The sequence below is a fragment of the Anarhichas minor genome, unplaced genomic scaffold (assembly GCF_050575085.1).
Source record: "Anarhichas minor isolate MPS153535 unplaced genomic scaffold, ASM5057508v1 ptg000025l, whole genome shotgun sequence".
Lineage (NCBI taxonomy): Eukaryota > Metazoa > Chordata > Actinopteri > Perciformes > Anarhichadidae > Anarhichas > Anarhichas minor.
In genome coordinates, this window is record NW_027466471.1 from 6,841,849 (window position 1) to 6,859,796 (window position 17,948).

At 41.1% G+C, this 17,948-nt stretch overlaps 3 protein-coding genes across 3 annotated transcripts; 2 read left to right on the top strand and 1 right to left on the bottom strand.

Annotated features, from left to right (window-relative positions):
- Positions 1-1,340: 1,340 nt before the first annotated feature.
- Positions 1,341-7,975, bottom strand: znf366 (zinc finger protein 366). Its single transcript, XM_076099455.1, has 6 exons — positions 6,892-7,975; positions 6,637-6,804; positions 5,873-6,023; positions 5,085-5,276; positions 3,105-3,279; positions 1,341-3,023 (listed from the first exon to the last, which is right to left on the bottom strand). The coding sequence occupies exons 1-6, from the start codon at positions 7,905-7,907 to the stop codon at positions 2,497-2,499; spliced, it is 2,229 nt and encodes a 742-aa protein (XP_075955570.1). The 5' UTR covers positions 7,908-7,975; the 3' UTR covers positions 1,341-2,496.
- A 4,652-nt stretch (positions 7,976-12,627) lies between these two features.
- Positions 12,628-14,303, top strand: oxt (oxytocin). Its single transcript, XM_076099318.1, has 3 exons — positions 12,628-12,768; positions 13,179-13,383; positions 14,158-14,303. The coding sequence occupies exons 1-3, from the start codon at positions 12,649-12,651 to the stop codon at positions 14,301-14,303; spliced, it is 471 nt and encodes a 156-aa protein (XP_075955433.1). The 5' UTR covers positions 12,628-12,648.
- A 505-nt stretch (positions 14,304-14,808) lies between these two features.
- LOC142957501 (fatty acid-binding protein, liver-type-like) lies at positions 14,809-16,969 on the top strand. Its single transcript, XM_076099377.1, has 4 exons — positions 14,809-15,586; positions 15,796-15,968; positions 16,079-16,171; positions 16,255-16,969. Exons 1-4 carry the CDS (start codon positions 15,520-15,522, stop codon positions 16,303-16,305), a joined length of 384 nt encoding a protein of 127 aa, XP_075955492.1. The 5' UTR covers positions 14,809-15,519; the 3' UTR covers positions 16,306-16,969.
- The last annotated feature ends 979 nt before the right edge of the window (positions 16,970-17,948 follow it).

A 17,948-nucleotide genomic window follows, 5' to 3' on the forward strand; every position in this document is an offset into this window, starting at 1 on the left:
TCTACACGCACAAGTGGGGATACAGCTATCTTTTCAGGAATATTCTCGATTCTGTTCTATTGTTGTGATTCGTTGGTGCACTGCTGTGACCTCTTGTTGGTATTGTTGGAGCCAATACTTATATCAGAAATCCCATCTAAAACGTCTTCCTACACTGTTCTCCTCATCTGAAAAGGTGTTTGTTTGTGGACGTGGTCCAGTGATGCAAAGAATTCAGATGTATTTGTTTTCAGTATCTCAGTTACATTACATTACATTACATTACATTACAGTCATTTAGCAGACGCTTTTATCCAAAGCGACTTACAGTAAGTGTATTCAACATAGGTATCCAAGAGAACTACTAGTCACCAGAAGTCAGACGTGCATCTCCTTTTTTAAACAAGCATCTAAGAGCATAAACCAGAGCCAAAGTACAGTGCAGAAACAAACCAATACGAATACAAGTGCAACAAACTAATATGAATACAATAAGCGCTCCTTTATGCTGGCTAGTCATGTTGATTTGGAGTTTTATATATTTGCAGATAAATTGAAAACAAACAGCATATAAATTATGCTTATTCTTCGCCTCTAAGTGTAGTATAAAAAACACATAATGGAAAATGCATATAAAGAATATGGCCTTAATTACAAAACAAAATTGTAAAACAGAGGTTTAAGTCTTTTTTAGATGTGTTTAAGGCCAACCACAGCACGTGAACTTTAGTTACAGCTTTGTTTGAGTTTAAATGATTTTATTAATCTCTGTGCGGTGCCTAAAATGACTGATTCATAAATCTGAATTCGTCTTTTTCCTAATGATACTATCTTTCCATCTTGTCACGGTTATGATTGTTGTGTGTTTGCAAAGCAGAACAATCAACTGCTTCTCACCACAGGATTCATGTTCCCATCGGTATCTACCTGTTCTCCTGTGTGTCTGGGTCTATTGCATTCTCGTGGTCTCTAAAGTTTCGGTTCGTTAAAAACACACAGGAGGGATAGAATTACCTTGTGACACGCCATTCTTCCTGAAGTCTCTGTGGTGTGGTCGTTTATGTACATGTTGTTCCCCAGTGATTTCACAACATGATGCTGCTGAGAGGAGCTGATTCCAGATAGTTGATAACAAACTGTGGGCTCCTCTCCGAGCCAGTGGTCTGGATTTGAAACGTGTAGGTGAGGAAAGGAAAGGGGAGGAGGATGTGAGGACTTCCTCAAACTGTTTGCAGTTTCGCCCTGCAGGACGCGGTGGTCGTCACTGGTAGAAATGGAGAAGCTGCTGTTCTGCATTTCTTCTGACAAGAAATGGCTCAGTGTTTACCTGAACTGGCAGGGTGAGGTATAATGTGACATCACAGCCCAGTGAGCTCAGTGTTGTTTTGAAACAAAGTGAATAAATGACAGTTTGCTAAATTACTTCATGAAATATAACAAAAGATGCACTGTATGATAATGTATCTTCTTTGTCACAAAAAAACTCTTTCATTCGGAGAATTTGAGCAGAAACAATGCTTTATTCGGAGTCATACAGACATATGAAGCCTTTGTCTGGGACACCCACTGTGTCTGTCACTTCTGTTTGATCACAACCTAAAAGAGAGAACGGGAGAGGTGTTTTCTCTTCCTCTTCCTCTGCTTTGAAAGAGAAGCAGGAGGAGAAAGGCAAGCCTCTTGCTTGGTAATGTACGTGTCAGACGGAGAAGGTTGACATTCAACGGCCGTTTTTATATTCTTTAAAAAACGGTCGTGTTTATAGGGCGTCTAAAAGCACAAACAGCAGATTTAATTTAACGGGTTCATGCGTCCAAGCTTTTATTTTTGCATTAGCAGTATCACATCCAGATGATTTCACCATTACACTGCCATACAATTAAAACATGTAGATTAAAACAAATTATACATTAGACATAAAAAACTAAATCACAGTTTATTTCATAAAGACACCAAAGATTTGAGAAAATCAAGCTTTGTCATATCTGTATCTGTTAAAAACACAATATCCCACAAACAAACAAAACAAAATAACCCCAACACAAGCCCAATTTTAGATTTTGACATCATAGATTTATAAATTTAAAAGTTAAGCAAAATTGCATATTTCAGTCAATATTGCAAAATTATTTGTAAAAAAAAAACTTTCAAAAAATAATCATACTTATCCTCTCATAAATGCACATTAACCCTCTGTCAGTGACTATTAATCAGTGTATGATATGTTCTGTACATGTATTACGCTTCACAGCTTTGTATTTCAGTCGCTTCACTGTTAATAACCATGATATGTTCATCTTTCTTTTTTGGTTCTAAGCTACTAAACCACATAATCTAGTTTCAGTCAGACACAGACACACTTTACTTCACTTTCCTGTCAAAAAAAACTGTCTTCCCTAAAACCTGCATCTTCTTTTCACTCTTTGTCTAACCGTTACTACTCTTCTTCATTCCGTGGACCCGTAACTCCTAATTAATTCACATATGCGCGAGCGATTCATTATTCCACCTGTCTCTGATCTACTCTGGTTCCTCTCTGCTTGCTGCGTCACAAAAGCCGTCCATCTGCTGTTTGCTTTGCTCTGGCTCGTCTCGCTCTTGGTGATCTACTTCTAGTTCTGCCATCTCGGATGTCTCTTCTGACTGTAAGGGGTGCGCCTGGTCACCTCTGGGATCTCCAGAGTGTCCCTCTGCTGCTGCCTCCCTCTTTTCCTCTAAACTCTGCTGACACATTTCTTTCTGCTTCTCTTCCGGCCTTAGCTCAGCCGGAGACCCCTGCCCTCTCTCCTCCAGCTCAGCCATGTACTGGTCCTCGCCTGCTGGCTCATGTTGGTCCACCTCGGGGCTGTACTGGCTCCTTCTGTACAAACTCTCCTCATCCTCCTCCTGACACGAGCTTCCAGGGACACTCTCGCCATCCGACTGGGAGAGACGGAGGCCGGGCAGGCCCGGGGGCTTCTGGGAAAGGTCAAACGGTTCCTCTTGGCTGAAGCGGGTGAGGAGGCCCATGGGAGTGGACATGCAGAATCGCCCTCTTCGCCTAAACACTGAAGTCAGAGAAATGATTGAGCAACTTTTGCGGCAAAAAAAGAGAATCAATAATCCATCTACAGCATGTGTATCCTTACATCTTTCATCCAGCCCTCTGTCCATGACGCCGTGTTTGACCTTCATGTGTCTGGTGAGGTTTCCCTTCAGCGTGAACTTGCTCGGGCAGTAAAGGCATTTGAAGGGTTTGCTGTCTGAATGGAGATGCATGTGGCCCATTAGATTGTGCATCCTGTTGAACTGCTTACCACAAAGCTGAGAGACAAAGGGAGAAAAGTATGTGGAGCCATATAAGCAACTTCAAATTTTTACATGGCTCAGGTAAAATTCAGCTGAGCACTGCAGCAGCTTCCTCTGCTGGTAATAGCGTTTTTTTTCAGTTTCCAGTCTTTATGCTAAGCTAAGCTAATTAGCTGCTGGTTCAAGCTACACATTTACCATACAGACGTGAGAGTGGTATCATTTCATCTAACTACCGCCCAGAAAGTGTTTCCAGACTTGCCCTTTTCAAAGTGTGTTACCATAACACATTATTACGTATTGATGATTGGTTGTGGTGCGGCTAATTTTGACTACTTTATATACCATTTTAGTCAATGAGAAATGATCATATTAAGGCTCATTATATGTTTTGTATAACAAACTTATATCTGTATATAAAGTAGTATAAAGTAACTAGTAACTCTGGCTGGCGGATAAATGTAGCTGAGTGAATAAAAATTAATTTTTTTCCTTCTGAAATGCAGTAGAGTAGAAATAAAAAGTAGCACAAAATGGTAATGCACAAGTGAAGCACAAGCAAAATAGCATGCAAACACAGTACTTGATTACTTTCCTCCACTGACTGTCGTAAACACTATTTGGGGAAATAAAAACAATAGGCCAACACCATCCACCTATTGTTTTTCTTTCTCTGTCAAATGTCCTTTGTTAGATTTGCACAGACTGAGCTACGCAATCATGAATGAATGTGCAGGCAGTCAGATATACAAAGACACACACCCTTTCTCCCTCCTCCTATCCTTGTTTTCCTCCTTTCCTCTTTGTATTCCCTGTCTCTCTCTCACTCCCTGACACACACACACACACACACACACACAAGAAAAACAGAAAGAGAGAGGAAGCAACATCGAGACAGGGCCAGGAGGAGAACAGGGAAGGGCAAGTCCTGCGCTGTCCTTCCTCTGCATTCTTTTTTATTAGGGTGGTCCTTTCCTTCAGGAGGAGAGAGGGACTGTAAACTGTTCAAGAGGACCGTGAGAAAACAGGAAGCTCCCTCCAGCAGCAGAGAAAGCAAGATGAAATCTATTTGAGGGCCCTGTTCTCCGGGGAGGCTGGGGGGCCATTGTTAGAGAGGCAGTTTGTGCAGCGATATCCTTCCTATGGACAAGGAGGCTCCTCCTGCCAAAAGCCTCTCCGCTATCTGGTCATTGTCTCAGTCCAGACTCTCCAGAAAAGTGGAGAAATCCTTAAATAGCAGCTACCACTGAATATTAAAGGTGCTTGGCTGTGATTATCAATGAATACACATTGGTTAATTATGTTTTCAATAAAGGTAGCACCTGGAGTCTCAATGCCGATATCCTAACCCCTCACAGCATTAAATATTAAAGGAGTAGCATGTTGTGAAATACACTTATTTGCTTTCTTGCCGAGAGTGAGATGAAAAAAATAAATAGCATTATTATGTCAGACGCTTAACATCAAGCTAAATATTTTCACACATTAAGATTAACCACATTAAGATTAACCAGCAGAAAGACTGGAAACAAGGGGAAAGAGCTAGCCTGGCTCTGTCCAAAGGTAACAATATCTGCCACATAACCCCCGTAACACCACAAGTATTAAGTTTACAGTTGGATTTTTGTATGAATTTAACGAATTGAGGTGCTGATAGGTGTGTTTTGTTGCCTTTGGACGGAGCTAAGCTAGGTGATTACCCCTGTTTCTAGTATCTATGCTAAGCTAAGCTAACTATGTGTGCTAACTATTCCTTTCCTCGGTGAGCGAAAGAGGAATTGAAGGCCAAAACAAGACACAAAGAGCCAACCAAAACCAACCTTGCATTTATAGGGCTTGATGTCCGAGTGGACGATCATGTGAGCCTTCAGAGTCTGTTTTTGGACAAAACTCTTGAAGCACATCTGGCACTGATAGGCCCGTATGTTGGTGTGGATGAGGACGTGGCGCTTCATGTTTGCCAACAGGGTGAACTCACGACCACAGATGCGACACTTGTGCTCCTTCACCCCCTAAAGAACGAGAGAATGTAGAGATAGCGGCGTGAGAAATGTGGTCAACAGTCCGTCTGCTGCTTAAAATCTTAGCTTAGTTTAACCCCACTGATCTTTATTTTAACATCTTTATTCCATTTTTTTGTGGCGATCCCAAAGTTTCCAAAGATACCAAACATTTTTTTTGTGTGTGAAATGTGTATAAAATGACAACTATACATCAGAAGTATTGGGTTTCATTATGTAACTCAGTGTAAACATTGTACTGCTTCACATACTACAACATACTTGATACGTCAAACAGTGTGGAATCACGTTTTTATGCGCCTAATGTGGAAATAAAGATGGAAACTGGATGTTAAGGAGTTAAAAATAGCTTCAGAAGCCAGGGAAAATTGCTTTGAGACAGTTGCCAAAACAACCTGTTGGGCTAGCATCCAAAATATTGGTGCCATCACTATCAAAAATGGGCACAAGGAATAATGGAAATGTCTTGATTTGACAGCAAAATTGATATCTCTGTTTGTTGCCAAAAATCCATGCCATTGCCTTCAGCGGCTGTCAAAAAAATGACAAAATGCTGTCTTTATATTTGTCCTCCTAATTAAACCTACTTTGTGAGTGAGCGTGTGCTGTTTCAGGTGGTGTGACTGGATGAACTCCATCCCACACTCGCTGCAGATATACGGTCTGATGTCTTTGTGTTTCATCATGTGGTTCTGAAGCTGGCTCGGGTACTGGAATGTCTTCTGGCACTCTGCACACCTGCAGGAACAACATGTAGCCTATATGGTTAAGCTCTTTATTGAGACAAATACAGATCTTAACTGTTAAAGCAGTCGTTCAACATTTTGGGACATGTGTTTGCTTTCTGAAATAGATGAGAAGATCGATACCACTCTCTAATGTTTGTACGGCAAATATGAAGCTCCAGCTAGCAACCTGTTAGCTTAGCTTTGCACAATGACAGAAAACAAGGAGAAACAGCTAAACAAATGTAATAAAAACTGCTTACCGGCATCTCTATTATTATTAATATTATTATTATTATCTATAGTTAAAATATTAAATGTTAATTGTTTAATCCATGTAATAATAAAAGTGTATATTTAACATATGGTTGTCTTACAGGGTATCATGTGGTACATTTTGTTACCATCAGACTGAGCCAGGCTACTTAATTCCCCATTTCCTTATTTATGCTAAGCTAAGCTAACTAGCTGCTAGCTGTAGCTTCATATTTAGCGTACAGACATGAGTGGTGTCTATCATTCATCAAAAAAACAAATAAAGTTTGTTTCCAAAATGTCTGACTATTGTGTTACGAATACAACCATTATGATATTTCAGCAAAGGGAAGAACCAGTTTTGTGCTCACCTGTACAAGGTGGGGCCGCGATGGGCGGTCAGGTGCCTCTTCAGCTGGGTCAGCGTGGGGAAATCCAGCCCGCACTCCACACAAACGTTCTCCTGTCCTTTGTCGTGCTTCAGCTCGTGAGCGCGAAGCTCACTGGGGTAAGCAAAGCCTCTACCGCACACACTGCAGCTGGAGGGGCGGGCAAAGTGTGTGAAAGATCAGCTTCAAAAGAGGACAGTTGAAAATAAACAAAAACAGCTGCAGTAAAACATCTACCTGTATGGTTTCACATCGCTGTGCTGCATCATGTGTCTCTTCAGGTGGCTGGTCTGAGTGAAGGCCTTCTGGCACACCTGGCACTTGTGGGGCCTCATGCCCTGGTGGGTGAGCAGGTGTGTGTGCAGGTGGCTTAGCTGCTTAAACAGCTTCCCACACAGGTGGCATCCATGTGGCTTGATGCCGTTGTGCCCCAGGATGTGCGTTACCAGGTTGTACTTGGAGGTGTAGGACTTCTCACACATGCGACACTTCCATCTCTTCTGGCCTCCACCCACGTCTACATAATAACTGTCATCCACGTGGACGTTGAGGCCGAGCTTTTCAGCACTGGTCGTCCCACCCCGAGGGGGTCCTTCACGGCCGCGATGCCCGGGGCGGAGGTCCTCTCTTGGGTAGAAAGAACCAGGGGAGAGGTGCATGACGGGGCTGGGCATGAAGAAAGGGTATGGGAAGAGGCTGTGGTGGAGAGGTGGGAAGTAGGGAGGGTGGAGGAGGAGAGGAGAGGGAGGCCAAACAGGGGAAGGACTGAGAGGCTCCTGTTTCACCTGCACAGGTAGATTCATACCTGGCGATCTGTGATGAAGATGCAGTGTGTTTAGCTCGATCATACTGGGGATGGGCTTAGGAGATGGGGAGGGAATGGGGCGAGGTGGGAGGGAGAAGGGGATGTGAGAGAGGTGCACCGTCTTCTTACTGCTGCTTTTGTCTGCCTCCTCGACTCCTCTGTCGGGAGATTCACCTCTTTGGCCGTCCATTTTGAGAGGAGTTCTTTTGCGTTTTTGGGATCCTTCCCTTTGGGTGTAACCCGGACCAAGAAAGAAGGCGGGGGGGCTGAACGCGCCATAGTTGTGTTTGCTTGGTGATGTGCTGGGGTATCTGGGAGAGGAGCATTTGGGGGGCTTAATGTAGAGTGGAGGTGGGCTTAGGTAGAAACTCAGCTGAGATACTTGTCTTTGCTCATCTCTGAGTAGTGGCCTTCTTGCTGGTGAGAAATGCACTCTGTCCGTTTCCATCTTCTCTCTGCATTAGAAAGAGTGCAAGAAGTGGTTACAGTGGTGGAGGAAGTATTCAGATCCTTTACTTAAGTAGACGTAGCAATACCAATGTCTAAAAGTACTCTATAGTAAATGTAGAGTAAGTAAAAGTACTCGTTCTGCAGGAAAAGAGCTCCAAGGCTGATATAGTATAATATATTACATTATTAGATTATTTACTGTTGACGCTAATGATGATCGAGCTAGTTACATCTGAATGGGTGTTGATTAGATGTTTTATAGGTCAAAAAACGACATTTGTTTTTTACTTTGGGATGTATCTTTCCTTTTTTATGTGAAATATTGGATACTTTTACCTCTTTGGGTCTTCTACATGTATTTAAAGTAAACCTGATATTTTATAAGGGAAATGCCTCTTTGATCCCTTTTTCGGTCAAAAGTTAGGAATCACTGATTTAATCTTTAACAATTGTATATTTCAAGATCATCACATGTCTTGTTATGTAAAAACTTAATCTGAAAATTAATTATAGCTTTTTGTTACATAAAAAGTACAATATAGTGGAAGGGTAAAGTATCATAAAAAAGAAGAAGTGAAGTACAAGTGCCTCAAAACAGAGTGAGGTTTCTCCAAAGATTCTGTATCTGGCTTCTTTTTCTGATATGAAACTCTGAAGGCGGAAGGTATGTAACTGAGCACACACACACAGTCTTGTGTGGGCACCCACACCTTTCAGTGTTCAACCTGAAACCTTTCACTTCTTTTTTTCTCACAGATCTCCTCCTCTCCTGAAAGTAGGAAGTTATCTGTGAAACGTTCACCTGTACCTCCCGCACACTTATCACTTCTCCATGTCTTTTTTCTCTGCTCTGTTTATCTTCTTTTTTTTTTTTTTTGTTGCACTGATAGCCAGGAAGAACTTCCCCTTTTCTCCTCCACTGACAATGCTATACGTGATGTTTTAATCTGTATCTCTGTGAGCAGCCTGAAGTCAGTGGTCGATTAGATAACTGATACTTTTAAAACTGTGAAATGTTTAAGATGTCATAGCTATGAATAACATCTCCACTGCAATGTGTATGTGCACACTTTAGTGTAGATGATGGCTATCTGTGAAAAGATGACGCTCGGAAGGGAACTGTCTTACTTCTGCATGACATCTGAAATGTGCTTAGCAATTTATTCTCTTCCTGTAAATAGCTCAGTGCTTATCAATGAGAAACTACTGAGATCCATATCAATGCACTGAAGCATAGTTCTACTTTACTGTCTGCTACATGTATCTCTGTTGGTTGATGCAAATGCTGCAACTACACTCTCTATACCACAATGCACACAAAATACGGATTATTTTCAATGTCGATTAATCTGCAGATTATTCAATCTCAAATAATCGTTTCATTGCTTGGTCAGAAAATACCAGTTACAATTTCTCAAAATCCAAAGAGACAACTTGTCATTAATTTCTTGTTTTGTCTGACGAAAACCTCAAAGAAATGCAAAGAAAGCTGCAGATTCTCATTTAGATGCTGAAAAATTTAATATTTAGTTTTTTTCACTTGAAAAATGCTTTAATCGATTGATCTATTACCAGGATAGTACATTTTCTGTCGATTGACTGATCAATTAATTGACTATTTCAGCTATGCATCCAGATTCACATACAGGCAGCACAATATGATGATGACAACAAGTGAGGATGATGAAGTTTGGGGAAATCATGCGATGAAGATCAGTGCAGAGATTACAAATAAATTGGCATTTCACATAGTTCAGTGTCACACAAAAACAAAAAAACATCTCTCTTATAACAAGGAATATCACTCCATGTCAATAAATAATGGAAATACAAGTTACAGGGACACAAGTACTTGAATGTAAATTAATGATATACAGAAAACATAGAATGCAAGAAGAATGTTATTCTGCCTCTTCCAAAGATTCTGCAACACTTTCAGATGCACACTGACATTTTCAATGATTCCCTTTCAGTTTGTTTCAAATGCTCCCCTAGATATGAACCTGGTCTTTTATCCTCTTCACTTTCTCCCACTGAAGGTGAAGCGTGCAGAGACCCCGGGCTACACTTTGCCACACCGTGCATTCCAAACAATCCATTAAAAGCTGAAGCCCCTCCTCATATGCCAGCCAGTGCCATGGAAGTGTGTGTTTGTGTGAGGCTGCAGCGAAGTCTTGGTGTGTGAGTGTGTGTGTGGAACTCACCAGTTGAGTGTAGCAGAGTATGTTTTCTGTGATGCTGTTTGGCTGAAGTGCTGCTGTTGTACCTGTACCTGCGTTTCTCTCCCTCCTGCTCGCACTGCAACTCTCCTGACAATGAGCCGCCCGTCCACGGATAGCATTTGAAGTGACTTAAGAAAGAGAACAGGAACAATCACTTTGTTCTCATTTTTCAGATGAGTACCTTCGGAGAGAAGGAAGGAAGGGAGGGGAGAGGAAGTCAACAAGCCTAGTGCCTTCCTGCTGAAAAATAAGGAAACACTAGATAGACATCTCCATTTCTCTATGAAATAGGGATTTTTGCACAGCTTTCGGAGGAATGGCGAGATGTGATGTTGCAGAAGAAAACAATGCAGTTTGAATGTTTAGCAGCTGTGAAGTGGAGCGATGGAAGAGGATCTCAGTCTGTCTCTTAACACAGCTTAAAGAAGTGCATGTTAGGAATGATTGATTTCACACGTAAGAATGAATTAAATCTTTCGTTTTAGATGGAATTGATTTAAAGCACTGAAAGTATTTCAGGTATTTTAGGTTGCAGCAGATACAGTTGATGGTCAGTCAGTTGTGGTGCATATTGTTTATCATAGGGGCTTTGCACAATAATGTAGAGAAAACACCACCTCCGTGAAACATTTGGTGTTAAGTTCTTCTTTCTTTCTTCTCTCTATATGGTAATTTTTTGGAACCTTGTGTATGGTGTTCCTGTTATTTTGTCCACCCCAGCATAAGCATGACAGATAAAAACAGTAACAGACGAAGGAAAATGAATGCATGGATAGGTTAAATGTGTCACCACAGCCACTAGGAGGCAAGAGTGGCCCATTGTCTGAGTGACACATGACAACAAATAAGAAAGTAATGTCAGTCCACGTCTCAATGTCCCTCTCCCCTCTCTTGGCAGAGAAGTTGGCAAACACAGACAATGTTTTGAATTAATTTTTAATAGAGATGAGGTGGCAGTTAGTGGATCGGGAGGGAGCAGCAGTAATTGAGCTCATATCATTGAAACGGGGAAACTGTCTTTTATGGGCTGTGGCCGATCATTAGCTGTGTTAATTAGCCCATAAGACCAATTAACCTCAGACCTGGACAATGTGGGCCTCAATTCCTGTGAGGAATTAAGGACTTTACTAATAGAAAGGAATATTTGTAGGTGTGTTTGTGAGTGTGTGTGTGTGTGTGTGTGTGTGTGTGTGTGTGCGTGTGTGTGTGTGTGTGTGTGTTTCCTCATCATTGTTTATGTTTTCAGCAGGCCGAGGTGCAAAGATGAACTTCTTCTCGTGACCTTTTTTAAACCAGCTTTTTTCAACTTCCCCCATCTTAAATATTAATTTAAAGGAGACATAACACGCTCATTTCCAGGTTCATACGAGCATTTTTGGTTTCTACTGGAACACATTTATATGCTTTAACGTTCAAAAAACTCTTTATTTTTCTCATACTGTCTGTCGGAATACACCTGTACGTCTGAAACGCGCCATTTTAGCAAGTTTCAACAGAATTGCGTTGCTAGGCAACAGCTTGGGTCTATGTTTACTTCCTGTCAGCTGATGTCATTCATCTCAACCGCAACCGTAAATAAACCGGGCCACATTTAGGAGGTTTAAGTTTAAAACTGTGAAATGGTCAATATATATTGTAGAGTGACATCAAAACCGTACAGAAATCCTGACGGCTCGTTTGAAGACACAGTTTCTGGAAACTGGCTTTGTGTATTTCTACATAGACTGAGCGTTTCAATGCTTTCACATCATTTATATAGCACTTAGACCTGCTTTATGATTAAAAAAGACACAAAAGTCTCACGTTTGGCAATATGGGACCTTTAATGACTTGATTTATTGAACTGATTGCTACACTTTCATCAGTGGGCCATAGGCTCAATCACCATTGTGTTACCTCCTTTGGCGATATTGTGCTTTAACAGGTATTTATTAAAACGAAAATCTTTTAAGATTGCCACTTTGATTTAAAAAAAATCCTTATAATGTATCTCCTTTTAAAAAAATGATAGTTGTACTACACTCGTATCCACTCATGCTTCGAATAATTCCATCTCTCCATTCATTTCTTGACCTCTGACTTTCCTGTCATCTCTAACATGCACGGTCACGCACCACGAGCCCTCCTGTAATAACTCTCAATAGCAAGAAGGGATCCAGGCCACATAACTGCCTGGCCCTTTTGACCCGGGCGGCCTAGTGGTCAGCTTCATTTCCGGAGGTGATAGTAACTAAAACGGGCTCATTAAGGATCTCTAAGTGGCTTTTGGGTTTCTGTGTCACTCTCAGAAGAAGCTCTGGAGGTATATAAGACATGTGAGAGGCACCAAGAACAGAAGAAGCATTAGGAGCATCTGGAAGCAACACTTCAAATCAACCGCACCTACATCAAGAGATTTAGCGACAAGTGAGTTTTGTTTCCGCAGATTAGTGTCTAGATTTTGTGGTCTGTGGATGTTTTGGTATGTTGAGTGTAACTGGTTTCTTTTTTCCTCTTTCTTCCACTTTCTCAGCAGAAATGACTGGAGCTGCTGTGTCCGTGTGCGTACTTTTTCTCCTGTCTGTATGTTCAGCGTGTTACATCTCTAACTGTCCTATCGGTGGGAAGAGGTCTATCATGGATGCACCGCTGCGAAAGGTGAGCTGCTTTTACCAATATATATAGTAAATATATCATAAACTGACAAAGGTCTGCTAGAATCAAAGAGGTTTTTTTCATGTTAAGTCCATTTTATTCATATAGCCCAAAAGGGTTTTATGATCTACAACACCCTCTATTCTTACACCTTTGATGTAGACAAGGAACAACGATTAAATAAGCTGTTGTTGGTTAAATGTCAAAGTACCTCTTAGAACACTTTTATTTGAATCAAACATAAAACAAATCTGAGTTTGGACTGAAACTGTCATGCTCAAACAAGAAAAAAGGAATAAAAACCTAAAATTTCACTGTAGAGACACATAGCTCACATTAAATGCTCTACACTGAGCTAAACTGCATCCACATAATTCTAAATAGCTATAATAATCAATCAATTCCTCCTCCAGTGCATGTCGTGCGGCCCCGGAGACAGAGGCCACTGCTTCGGCCCCAGTATCTGCTGCGGGGAGGGCCTCGGCTGCCTGCTGGGCTCCCCGGAAACGGCTCACTGCGTGGAGGAGAACTACCTGCTCACCCCCTGCCATGCAGGAGGGAGACCCTGTGGATCTGAGGGAGGACGCTGCGCTGCTTCGGGACTCTGTTGTGATGCAGGTCAGGATGTCCTGAAGTATATTTGGGCAGTGGTGGAAGAAGTATTTAGAACTTTTACTTGAGTAAAAGTAGCCATCTGTCAAAATAAAAGTCCTGCATTTAAAACTTTACTGAAGTGAGTAAAACTACAGTGTCATTATCAGCAACATTACCTTAAAGTAAGGCAAAATGGCTCCATCAGAGTTGTTCATTATACCATTAGATCATAGTTACTGCATTGCATTACTATGTAAATGGAATTTTAATGTTGTAGCTGACAGTTGATTCTAGTTATTTCATACACTATTGGGTGGTTTAATCGACTGTATAACAATGTGTTAGGATATATATGCTCATTAGTGGTATTTAAGATCTGAATCTGTAAAGCATCTGTAACTACTAACTATGTAGTGGAGTAAAGAGTACAATATTTCCTTCTGAAACGCAGTCGAGGAAAAGTATAAAGTAACATTAAACGAATCTCAAATTCTAAATGTACTTTGTTATTTTCCACCATACAGGATTGATTTATGTGGCTTTCTATTAGTTATTTTGTATTACAAGCTTTGTTTCAGCTAAGTGGAACAAATCACTGTGTGTACAATTAGCTAAGCAACACACTGTCTTTGCGGTTGACGTCACTGTGAACTTTTCTTCGATCGTTTGCCCTCTTGTTCTGAAACAGTTCACGGCCCTGGGTCAAAAAACCTGATAACAAAATATTGTAAAGTCTGCAATAACACGACCAAGTCCTCAGTGATAACTTTGTTTGTTTTTGTCTGAACCGTTTCACAGAAAGCTGCACCACAGACCAATCCTGCCTCGTCGAGGAGGAAGGAGACGACCAGACCGGCCAATTCGAAGGAAGCGACCCCAGTGACATCATCCTCAGGATCCTGCATCTGGCTGGCCTCAATTCTCCTCATCGAGTTCGCCAATGAGCTGCTGCTGACAGCGAGGTCTCATGGGAAACTCTTCAGCCGTAGAGACGACGTGGGACTTGTAGTTGTAGTTCATATAGTTGTACCTCCATGTTTGTCCTCGCTCGTTTCCCTGGAGTACTTCTGTAGAGTGCCTTTGTCAATATATTTTCATGTATGAAAAAAGGGATGAATATTGACAGTGTCATCCAGATATCTGCATGTTGAAATAAAGTTTTGAGAGAGTATTAAATGTCGTTGTTTCTTTTAATTACGAGCACCTTGAATACAATTTGGCTGAAGTTTCAAACCCTCTGAATCGTTTTCTCTATGTGGCAAAGGATAAATCAGCATAAAGCTTATCGGGCTGCAGTGTAACACTATATTCCACTATCACCAAACATACAAAGCCCACAGCCGTCTTTATCTTTTCAGATGTTTTCATAATCCTGTAACAGTCCACTGTGAGTGAATCCAAAGGGTCCTCACATGACGATGTGTGTGTGTGTATGTGTGTGTTATTGTGACAACTCATGTGACACAATATCACTGTTGCAACAGTTATGACGGTTATCTTGTATGGTAGTCACCTTTGATCCATTGTTTTTAAATTTATGGTTTGACCACAAGCTCTGGGTTTTTTTTTTTTAAAGGTGAACGCTGAAAAATGAATGAAACACAGCAGGTTGACGAATTCCTTCAGGAACACTGACGACAGATGATTGACATTGTGTTTGATTGCATCACTTTATCACATTTTAGTCAGAGCTGTCAGAGCTCTGTTTTCTTATCTTTAACCTGGTGACCTGAGTAAAGTATCTTTGTTATGAAATATAGAGAACAGTTCACGCTGTGTAAAGCAGTGACAACTTGCAGCAGGTTTTTTTTACCAGGCTGCAAATATATGACAGCAATGATATGTCCAGTCAGCAGCTTTTGGGGTATGACTCATGTAATCAGATGTTGTGCCTTCGGATGACATCATTACATTTATTTTCTATGCGTGAACCCCAAGTAACGGGCACTTGTCCTCTCCTCTGCATGAAGACCTACTTAACTTTAGCTAAGTCACCGAGTACCTCTTTTATCTCTCTGTCCTCATCTGCAGGGGCGGATCCGGAAGTGGGCGGGAGTTGCCTTAATTTCAGACACCTGTGGTTAATGATTGCAGCTCTGGAGTTTGAGAGTATAAAACAGGCAGTCAACCACTTCTCTCTCACCTTCACTGTCTGAAACCATGTCGTTCTCTGGAAAGTACCAGCTGGAGTCTCAGGAGAACTTTGAGTCTTTCATGAAGGCCATTGGTGAGAATACAACTCTCTTTCCTCACAGTTTTTTGACCAGAAGCTTTAAAAGTGTTTGCATAGGGATTTTGAACTGGGTTATTTGACAAAAAAGAAAGTCAGAACATGAGAAATGTATGCAATCAAATGGTTTTGCTGACTTGTCTAGTGATGTTCATCTTGTAATCACTGTAATGGGTGGTTTCTCAATCGGTTGCTTTTGTCTTGAGGTCTCCCTGATGAACTCATCCAGAAAGGCAAAGACATAAAGAGTATCTCTGAGATCGAGGAGGATGGTGACAACTTCAAAGTGACCGTCACCACCGGCTCAAAGGTCCTCGTCAACACCTTCAAGATAGGAGAAGAGGCAGAGCTGGAGACGCTCACTGGGGAGAAGGCCAAGGTAAGCCGTGGCACTAAATTTAAGGATGCAGAAACCTGAACTAATGAAGTAAAATTGGACGTTGTTACTTAATCCTCATGCACATTGATCTTGTTTTATACCTCTTTAAGGCGGTGGTTCAGCGTGATGGCAACAAGCTGACTGTTAGCCTGAAGGGAATTGAGTCTGTCACAGAACTGGTGGATGGAAACACAATTGTCAATGTGAGTAGACAACATGAATTTTCTGACTTAGTGAATGAATCTTAAAACATTTCTAATGTGACTTTTTTTTTTTCTCCCTCCAGACTATGACTCTTGGCAGCATTGTGTACAAGAGGATGAGCAAACGCATGTAAATGTCTGCATATGGGATAATAAAAACGGTAACATAAAAAGCAGCACGATCTTGATTTCTGAGGACTTTTAGAAATTGCTTGTTGCTTTCATTGTGTACTGGAACAAAAGGAGAGCTGTAAGATCATGGGACTGGATGCCTTTTGTGAGGGTGATGTGTTTAGAATTAGCTAAAGGCCACTTTAAACTTGACTGCATGATGACATGAGTATCATGTGCTAAAAGGGTGGGGGGCAGGCGAATCAAGGCTTTTTTTTTTTTTTTTTTTTTTTTTTTTAACTCATTGCAGAACATGACAAATTGTTTTAGCACTTCACACACAAGCCAACGAGATGAGCGTCTTAACCTATTTCAAAATGAACTGCTGCAATCAAACCACCCTTTTTCAAAATGGCACTTATGCAACAAAATGATTCACTGGTACAGTATGAATTATTTCACAGAAACACACTGACTAACTTCATACCAGACACTGCTGTCTTATTCCTCATACAGGCATTTCAGGAAAATCTGAATAAAACGTGGGTTTGTTTTTTTTTTGGCCATTGCAAGTTTTCACAACAGGCAGAATTAATTAATCCCTTATTGTAAAATGCCTGCAATGGAAATTATGGTTTTGGACCCTGCCTTCTGTTGGGGTCTGGCCGCATCGCCTCCTCCACAGCACAAGCAATGTCGTTCGCGTGAGGTAACTTGAGGTCTTTCTAGTGCCAAGGGTCACATTGATTTGTGTTCAATTAATGATTGCCTGTATCTGTGTTGCCAATTCAAGGAGCCTGAATAAGTGTTTCCCAAAATGTTATTTCTTATGTTTTATACTGCTAAAACAACCTGGGGTCAAATTGACCCCAAAGAACAGACGTGTACAGGACATTGAAAACATGTTAATTTTATGTTTACCCAGTTGTCCCCATTAAATTAGGAAAAGTCATTAAATATGAAGCAAAACAAATGTCAATTTATTTGGAGATGTTAAACATTGAATGAGGTCAAATTGACCCCAAAAGTAACAGGACGGTTAAATGATAAAACATCAAACCCGACAATCAGGAATGAACAGCCTCACCTTACTGAATGAAATTATGATAAATGATGTAAAAAGTGTTTCGTCTCTCAGCTCTCTATAGAGATATATAGATAAAGGGTTTGGTCTCCCCAGCTCCCTCTGACTTTAATTGTTTCCATAATAAAAGTTATTGAGGGAAACAGATTATGAAAACAAATCTTTCTAATAAATGAAAGTTGTTTGTGGTCCTTTTGTTGTTCAGTCTACAATGAACATTTATTTAAACCAGATGTTGAATCAGAAACCTAATCAAATATAAACCAGAGTTTAATCTGTGATCCGTCTTCACTGTTTACAAATTGAAAAAAATCTCATCAATCCGATCGGCTGCAGCGTCCAATCACATGACTGAACAATGAGGGGGCGTGTCGGCCGTTAAAACACTTCCTGGAAGTCTGTTCTCGTGGGTCCTCGCTCATGGCTCCTCAGAGATCCCTCCTCCATCCTCGAACCTCGCTCCTCCGAGCTAAATAAGAGCTTTGGGACGGCCGTCAATATGGCGGCGCAGAACAACTTCCGGTTCGAGCGAAGAGCGAGGAGCGAGGAAATGACAATTAAGAGACTTGGGGTACTTCTCAA